Below are 9,362 nucleotides of genomic sequence, written 5' to 3' on the forward strand. Positions count from 1 at the left end.
AATCTTCCTGAAGCAGCATGCACCGAGGTGTTGCTTCTGGCGGGTGTCTGGGGCTGATGGAAGTTATAGTCCAGAAACATCTGGAGGGCCACAGGTTGTGCACCCCGGGTGTTGGACTGTGACCTGGGAGAAACCAAGGTTGGAATCCTCAGGGCCATAAAGCTCACTGGGGGACCTTGCGCCAGTTACTGTCTCTTAGTCTAGCCTTCCTCACAGGGTTGTTGTGAGGATAAGATGGGAAGGAGAACTATGTACAGTGGTACCTTCGGATGTGAATGGGATCCTTTCTGGAGCCCTGTTTGCACCCCAAACGGAATGTAAGATGCAACAGCGCATCTGTGTTTGTGCAGGTCGCGTTTCACCGCTTCCGTGCATGCGTGTGACGTTCTTTTAACTGTCTGTGCATGCATGAGCGGCGAAACCTGGAAGTAACACACTCCGTTACTCCCGGGTCGCCACGGCACACAACCCGTAAGCGCTCAGCCCAGTGGCGTAGCGTGGGTTGTCAGCACCCGGGGCAAGGCAAGTAATTTGCGCCCCCTAACCCATGGATTTGCGCCCCCTAACCCGTGGATTTGCACCCCCTAACCCTAACCCCCAGATGTTGCGCCCGGTGCGGCCGGCCCCCCCTGCACCCCCCACGCTACGCCACTGGCTCAGCCTGAAGCGTATTTATCCCAAGGTATGACTGTATGCTCCCCAGAGCTCTTGGGAGGAAAGGTGGGGTATAAATGCAACAAAATAATAACTAAACCTCAGCTGCGCTGTAATCCTGAATGTCTACGGACATTCTATGGAACGCTGCAGGAGAAGACGCACAAAGCTAACTCGGAAGCTGCCGCGCACCGTGCGACTCTTCCTGTTCTGAATGCATGCTCTTGCTGCCACTTTCCTAAGCCTCCTCTAACCCCGCCCCGCGGATACCCGGATGTGGGTGCTTTTCCGCTGCCTGCCTGCCTGCGCTGGGCTGATTGCCTTTGCAAAGGCTGCCCCCAGCAGTGCACCTTCCTCCTCTCACCTGCCTTGGCAACTGGCCTCTTCGGCTGCAGCAGCCTCCCCTAACATAGACTGTGCCTGGTCAAGCGTTCTGACAAAGCGATGATTGGTGAAACATGCATCACACGGTAAAGAGCCAGGAGACTGCCAGTGATGGACAATAACTAATCTGGCGGCAGCTGGTAACATTAAAACTAGGTTTTTATGTATATTGGAGGGATTGGCATCGCTCTCCAATGAGAGAGCAGCTAAGATGGGTCAGGAAGCATGTTTTGCTGAGTATTTGATATTAAAAAAAATTAGTTAACCACCTTGCATTCCCACCGCATATGCAGAAACGAGCCTCACTCCCCACATTTTCTTCAGCAGTAAGGGGGCATGGACTTCATTGCTTGGTAAAGTCTCTCGAGAGTCCAGTGCAATCTCAAAAACAAGTTTGAGAGTGGGATCCTTAAAGCCTAAGAAAAGCTTCGTCCAGAGACCATTCATCAATGGTTCTTTGTAGGTCGGCTTTACAAATCGTTGTGAAAAATAATTTAATGCGATGGGGGAAACCAGTTTTTTCCTACACCCCCACCCAGGCTTTCACATCTCTCTGCATAAATATATTTTTTTAATTTATTTAATTTATTTCATAATATTTATACACTGCTTGTTGTTTTTTCCTGTAAACCCCTCAAAGTGATTTCCAATGTGTGAATAAAATCGCAGCAAGTCAACACGAGCGTACGTCCTTCCGCCGGCCAAACAACCTATGCCGCAGCACCGACAAGCCTGGGCAAAGCGCGCAGGGAAACTGGAGCTCCCGCCCCCTTCTCCTCCTCCTCCCTCTAATTGGCCGATTAAGGGAGGACGGACCACCTCCTGTGAAATGCGATTGGCTCCTCCGCTTAACGACGTCACCGCGGATCTCCCGCTCAAAAGCACTTGTTCGCGGGAAACGCTCTTGGGGCGTTGAACAGGCGGCGCGTGCGCGCCGGAGCTCTTCGGGCCCGCCTTCCGTTTGCAGGGATGCTCGGGATTGGCCTACGGCGGAAGAGCGCCACGCGAGGGGCGGGGCCACGCTCGAGTGGGCGGAGCATGGCGCGTGTGGGCGGGGGAGGTATAAAAGCGGCCGTCCGGAACCCGCCGGCGCCAAACTGCATTCGCCTTCCTTTGCGTTCGCTACTTTTGCTGGGAGGGCGCGCGCTTCTTTGCCTCTCCGTCTTCTTCTTCTTCCGCCGCCGGCGAGATGTTCGAGGCTCGGCTCATCCAGGGCTCCGTCCTGAAGAAGGTGCTGGAGGCCCTCAAGGACCTCATCACCGAGGCCTGCTGGGACCTGGGCTCGGGCGGCATCAGCCTCCAGAGCATGGACTCCTCGCACGTCTCCCTGGTGCAGCTCACGCTCCGCTCCGAGGGCTTCGACACCTACCGCTGCGACCGGAACATCGCCATGGGGGTCAACCTCACCAGGTGAAGAGGGGCGGCCGAGCCCGGCAAGGGGGGAGAGAAGCGCCGCGCCTCCCTCCCCTTCACGAGGAGGATGGCGGCCGCGAAAAAGGCGGGAGTTTCCCTCACAACAGGGGTTAGGGAGGCTTAGGCCGCAGCGCTCCAGCCCCGCGCGCCAAATCCTCTCAGGCGGCGGCGTCGCCGGTCGCGTGACGTGTAATAGAAGCGTCCCGCCATTCTTGACATTGGCGGGAAAAGCGCGCGGGAGGGGGAGGGGTCTGCCTCTGTTAAAAGGCGGGGGGAGCCGTTTGGCGCGCGCTGGAATCTCGGAGCCGATTGGCTGTTCCGTTCTCAAGGTCTTTCCCTGATTGGTTGATGTGGCCTGTCGCGGGGTGTGGCTTGTTCCCCCCTCTAGTTAATACAGGCGGGCGTATCCTTCTGCTGCTCCTTGAAAAGGGATTTGGCGGGACTTCGTGGTCCTTGAATGGTCGCGAATGAGGCCAGCTTCTCCAGAAGGAGGCAGGCCTCTTCATTCCAGCAAAGAGGCTCGTGGCCCCTTAAAATTTGACTGGCGCGTTTGCCATACTTTCTTTTCTCCTGCCCCTGAGTAGCGCATCCCCCCCCCATTGGCAGCTCCTAAGCGGGCAAATACAGCGGTACCTCAGGTTACACACGCTTCAGGTTACAGACTCTGCTAACCCAGAAATAGTGCTTCAGCTTAAGAACTTTGCTTCAGAATGAGAACAGAAATCATGCTGCGGCGGCAGCAGGAGGCCCCATTAGCTAAAGTGGTGCTTCAGGTTAAGAACGGACCTCCGGAACAAATTAAGTACTTAACCCGAGGTACCGCTGTATTCAAGTAGGTTTGCATCTGCCTTGTTGGTGTTCCCTGTTTTACAATGTGGATGAAACAAAAATCCGGCACAAAAGGCGTTTGCTATTGATTCAGATACGTATACGGTAATGTATACATATACACGCTCTTGACTGCGACGTCCTTGCCTGATATTCACAGAAATCTGAAAACAACCATCTCATAGTGCTTTAATGCTTCTTGCTGGTGTTTTGGCGTGAGCAGTCATTCCCTTCATTCCCCTTTGTAAGATCTTAATATGCTTCCACTAGTGATGCTTTAAGATGATAAGAATATGTCCTTTTTTTCTTTCCTAGTATGTCCAAAATACTGAAGTGTGCAGGTAATGATGATATCATCACCCTGAGAGCAGAAGACAGTGCAGACACACTGGTTTTGGTGTTTGAGACACCAAGTAAGTAACTGAAACTTCACGGATGCAAAATAGCTAAGTTTTGATCTGGAGGTTATATTTATTTAGGGCACTTGCCCAAATCAGATGCCTCTTGAGTTGACTTATTGCTCAGGCTAATAGGAAATTGTGATGTTTCTCTTTGCTTCTGGACACTTGCAGAGTGCCTCTGTCAGTTTGCAGCCATGCAAAGAGAGAGAGATGAGAGACATTATCAAAGCTGACTTGCAGAATTGCTTCCTTTTTTCCTGAAACAATGTAATAAGCTGCTAAGTGCCCCACAAGAAAATGAAGCAGGCTCTTCACAGCCATCCCTGTCCCAGTGTCCATGCATGCAGAATGATCCCACAGAAACTTGTGCAAGTGTCTGCTGCAAATATGTATTGTTTTAAACTTCTGATTCTGGAGTTGGCCAATAAGATGTAACTTCAGCTTCCTAGAAGCTTGTTATCTATAACAAGGATGGCTACTTGATGATTATCTGAGCAGATCAGTTGCCACTGCCATAAAATTCTTGCCTACATGAACTACCTAAGCTACTTTAGGATCACAGATGAAGTGATCATAATTTCTTGAAAAAGTAGATTCCTGGCATGCATGCACGCACAAAACTTGTTAGAATTGTCAACACTGAAAAACTATAGAAGCACAGAAGCAAAATCAACATGAATTCTGCTATTAACAGTATAGAAGGAGCCTTGTGGTCTTGTCATTGGGTTTTGCATCTGTCTCTCCTTGGAAAGAAGGTTTTAAAATATTATGGGAACTATTGGCCAGTAAGCACTTCCTGTAAAACTATTTAGGCTGAGGAGATCTCTTAAGTGTCGTAATTATATACTTGACTAATATTCCCATTTTCTCCTTAGATCAGGAGAAGGTGTCGGACTATGAAATGAAATTAATGGACTTGGACGTAGAGCAGCTTGGAATTCCAGTAAGTGCACTTTTTATTCAAATTTAACTGAGCTTAAATGTAAGCTTGTGCTGTAAAAATAGCTAACAAAATTATTCCTTGCTACAGAACTACATTGTCTTCCTATTTAAGCAAACATTTGTTGCATTATATTATTTCCATCTTCATGAATAATTTCCATCTGATTGCATAAGAAATTGTTAAACTGAATTGAAGGCGATTTCCAAGGAGGATTGAAGCAAGTGATTATTTTATTTTCATAGGAAGGCACATTTTTATTGCTCGTCTGATCTTAATGAATAACCAAACTATTTATTTATGTTTTCCTTTAGTTAATATTTTGGTTTGAATTGCTCCTGCAAACATTGTGAAAATGCTGCTCAAAGTAAGGCTCTGTGTTGCTCTTGCAGGAACAAGAGTACAGCTGTGTGGTGAAAATGCCTTCTGGTGAATTTGCTCGCATCTGCAGAGATCTTAGCCACATTGGAGATGCTGTTGTAATCTCTTGTGCAAAAGATGGTGTTAAATTTTCTGCTACTGGAGAGCTAGGAAGCGGAAATATAAAACTGTCACAAACCAGTGATGTGGATAAAGAGGAAGAATCTGTAAGTTGGTGGAGTTTTAACTGCATGTTGTAGAGATGCTGTTAATTGTCCTTTACTATCTCTTCTCTCCCCTCCATAAACTTGCAGAACAGTTTGCTTACCTTGCTTGTGATAAAGCTGTTTCTAATGCAGTTGTTAAGCTTGCTGGACTTCTAAAACAGTGTGCTATAGAATATTTAATTCAAATTTAATTTGTTGTAGGTTACAATAGAGATGAACGAGGCAGTCCAGCTGACTTTTGCTTTGAGATACTTGAACTTCTTCACCAAAGCAACACCATTGTCTTCTACAGTTACCCTCAGTATGTCTGCAGGTGTCCCACTTGGTAAGTTTCGTTAGGAAGCTATCTCTGCAAACTAATTCGGTTTTGACTTTGGTTTCAATTTAAACTAACTTTTGTTTATTGGTCTCCTGCAGTTGTTGAATATAAGATAGCAGACATGGGACATTTGAAATATTATTTGGCTCCAAAGATTGAAGATCAAGAAGAATCTTAAGAATTTGGTGGAAAGAATCAGGGTTTTGTGAAAGAAGAACCTCTGCTGGAAGCCTGTTCACCATTCCGTCTTGGTGCATGGAATTGTCATGTATGCACTTAGGTCCAATTGTAGATATCTCTGTGTAAATACTTTTTTCACTTGTTTTGAAAATTCCTCTCTCTCCCTCCCCCTATCTTTTATACCTTGTTTTTATAGCTAACCCTTTACTCCAGAAAAGGGAGTACAGTATTTAAAAAGACAAGGAGGTTCTGTGGTAATCTCTTCACAGTGAGGCCGCTGTTCGATTTCTAAAAGTAATAATGATAGGAGAAATTGGATTTTAATTATTTGTCTTGAAGCAGGAGTCCTTGGAGCTGAAAACTTGTCAATAAAGAATATTCAGTTTGTTAACTTGCGTCTGCCTGGCTTTGAACAGAGGGAGGGAGGGAGTTTAAGGAGGCTTAAAGCTGTGCCTGGTTCCATGTTTTGATGGAGTGGGGCAGGGGTGTGGGTTCCCCAAGATCTGGTCCTGGGAAGCAGTGCCATTTTGATTTGTTACATGTCCAGAGGCGCTGTGCTGTACATGCCAGGGCATTATGGGAAATGTGTCATGGTAGGTGGCTACTCAATACTGAGCAGTTTCTGCCAGTGCAGGCAGTGATGACAGCCCATTCCTATCTAGCAGGTGAAGTCTTACCTACATACAGCGGCGTAGCGTGAGTTGTCAGCACCCGGGGCAACGCAAGTAATTTGCGCCCCCTAACCCGGGGCAAGGCACGTAATTTGCGCCCCCCCCCCAACCTCTAACCTGCAAGTTGCCGCTGGCGCTGCTGCCCAAACGACGCCGCTTGCCCGGAGGAGGAGGGGGGCAGAGAGGCGAGGAAAATGCAACGGCTCAGCAGCTGCAGCAGCACCGGCGGAGGCGGGGCTGTGAGGAGGGGCTGCTTGGCGCGTCCTCCGCGGCGAGCGCTGAGAGCCGCTGCCTGCCGGGCGCCTTCAGCCGGGCGCCGCGAGACATGCGGCTCTGCTACAGCCTGCGCCCGAGGCTCTTCGGCGACTCCGGAGGCAGCGAGCGCGCCCCCCCAGATGTTGCGCCCGGTGCGGCTGGCACCCCCCACGCTACGCCACTGCCTACATACTTGGAAGTTTTGGGGTCAGTGTATGAATGTTGGGTGCCTGTTTGTTTTTTTAATGGTTCTATTGTTTGAAGGCCAAGTGTGGTAGCTGGATCACTGATTTTTGTCCCCATTTCCATGTTTAGAAAGCAAGTTAACGCCACAGGGATGAAACGTAGCCTACTTTGTCCTGGAGCCCAAACTAGCGCTACAGTATGGCAATATTTTATCCAAAAAATTCCAGCATGCTGCCACTTTGCTATAGCCTGCCAGTGGCATTTCCACAAATTCCAGATGTATGTGTAAGCCATGCTCCAGAATGATTTCAAGACAACTTATTGCTTGTCTTTCTGAACTTTTGAATATGCCTTGTTAATTGATACCTGTACCTTAAACATTCCCTGAATGCTTTTTTTTTAAAAAACACACACACCATTCTATCACTTTTCCTTTGAAGAGCTCATGGTGGTGGCCATGGCTCTTTCCCCCCTCTCCATTTTATTCTTGCAACCCTCTTCGGGGCAGCGACTGGCCCAAGATCAACCCAGTGAGTTTTGCGCTGAGTGGGGATTTGAACATAAGTCTCGCAGTTCCTAGTCTAGCACTTGCTCACATCTCTTTATCTGTCCTTCACCATAATGTTGCAGGGTGGGTGACAGCAGCAAAAACTACTGCTTGTAATAAAACCAACTATATTCAACAATTCTCAGATTTAACTTGCAATGCTGAAAATAATTTGCTTTAATAGGACTGCAACCTCGTGCTCAAAGCTGCGGGATAGCCAACACCAGAGGGCTAGGTGTGTTGCTGTGCAGTGGATGTTAAGTGGACTTTGAACTTCACCACGGGCCTCAACAAGTTGAAAGATCTCAAAGTTCATCAGCCATGACTGCAACAGGGAATATGGGAACTCTCTGGTAGCTGTCCAGTGTCTTTAAAAACCTTGGGAAAGGAGAGCCCTCTTATCTCCTGAAACAATCTGTTTCACTTGAAGAAAGCTGGACGCTTTCCTAACGTAAGAAGGATTTGAATGAATTCATTGGTCCAGGTCTCTCCCCCGCCCCCCAATAATACCATATTTTCTGCTCTATAAGACTCACTTTTTCCCTCCTAAAAAGTAAGGGGAAATTTGTGTGCGTCTTATGGAGCGAATGCAGGCCGCGCAGCTATCCCAGAAGCCAGAGCAGCAAGAGGGATTGCTGCTTTCACTGCGCAGCGATCCCTCTTGCTGTTCTGGCTTCTGAAATTCAGAATATTTTTTTTCTTGTTTTCCTTCTCCAAAACCCAGGTGCATCTTGTGATACGGTGCATCTTATAGAGCGAAAAATGCGGCAATAATAAAAAAAATTGTTCATTGTACTTGTGACAGCCCTTTAGTTTCTCCAAGCTAAATACAGTGGATGCTTGGGTTGCAAACGTGATCTGTGCGGGATGCACGCGCGGGTTGTGATTTGGCGCTTCTGCATGAAGCACAGTTTAGTGCTTCTGCGCATGTATGACCCCCCAAACCCAAAAGTGACCCTATTCGGTATTCCGGGTTTCAGCGGGTCCGTAACCCAAAAAAACCGCAACCTGAAGCATCTGTAACCCGAGGTATGACTCTTCCCAACTCTTATACTTCCTATGGCTGTCTCCTATGTGCCATCCTCTGGACACATCAATTTTAGATCTCAATTTCTGGTCTGCAGAACTAGACACAGCTCTCACCTCTGGCCTGGTGCAACTCAAACGGAGTGACATCAATACTTTCCATGACCTGTGAAGAATATCACAATGTACCGTAAAAATTGCATTGGGTTCTGCCTTAAAACACTGAATCTTACGCATGCCTACCTGGAAGTCTCACTGAGTTAAATGACACACCTGAAACGCAGGTATAGGGTTGTAACGTTTGTATTTGAAGAACATAAGAGCCTTCTGGATCAAGCCAGTGGCTCATCTGGTCCAGTATCCTGTTCTCACAGTGGCCAGCCTGCAAAGAGGATGTGAACAAGAGCCCCTCTCCTGTGGCTTCTGGCAACTACCACTCTGAAACTATTCCTTCAAATGAGGTAGAGCAATAGCCATCATGACTACTAGCCCTCCATGCATTAAAGCCCTTCAAGTTGGTGGCTATCGCTCCCTTCTGGAGGACAGAATTTCATAGTTTTTAACTGCTGCATAAATCTGTCCTATCTGTCATGTAGGGGTTATTTATTGGTCTTTTAAAAATAACCTTATGATGTGGCAGTGTGCTGAGCTGCAGAGACTTCTGATAAATTATAGAATGAGAATTGTGGAGTTGGAAGAGAATTTCATGGGGGAATTTGCAAAAGGCCTTAGTGAAAATCAAGATATACTCTACATCTGCTGCATCCCCCTGATCCCCCAAGCTCATAACTCGTTCAGCGGCTGAATTTTAAACAAAAAAACAAATTGAATCATTTACTTATTACCTACCCTTCACCTTTGAGCCCTCAAGAGTGGCTGGGGAAACCTAGCCAGCTAGGCGGGGTATTAATACTAAATTATTATTATTACAGAGCAGGATGGTATCAAAAGCATCCATAAATACGGTATAA

General features: G+C 47.6%; 1 protein-coding gene across 1 annotated transcript; it reads left to right on the forward strand.

Moving 5' to 3' along the window:
• Positions 1 to 2,070: 2,070 nt before the first annotated feature.
• PCNA (proliferating cell nuclear antigen) lies at positions 2,071 to 6,097 on the forward strand. Its single transcript, XM_083514436.1, has 6 exons — positions 2,071 to 2,448; positions 3,595 to 3,692; positions 4,556 to 4,623; positions 5,013 to 5,207; positions 5,409 to 5,532; positions 5,625 to 6,097. The coding sequence occupies exons 1-6, from the start codon at positions 2,228 to 2,230 to the stop codon at positions 5,702 to 5,704; spliced, it is 786 nt and encodes a 261-aa protein (XP_083370562.1). The 5' UTR covers positions 2,071 to 2,227; the 3' UTR covers positions 5,705 to 6,097.
• Positions 6,098 to 9,362: the final 3,265 nt, after the last annotated feature.

The sequence above is a fragment of the Podarcis liolepis genome, assembly GCF_965112155.1.
Source record: "Podarcis liolepis genome assembly, chromosome: 7".
Lineage (NCBI taxonomy): Eukaryota > Metazoa > Chordata > Lepidosauria > Squamata > Lacertidae > Podarcis > Podarcis liolepis.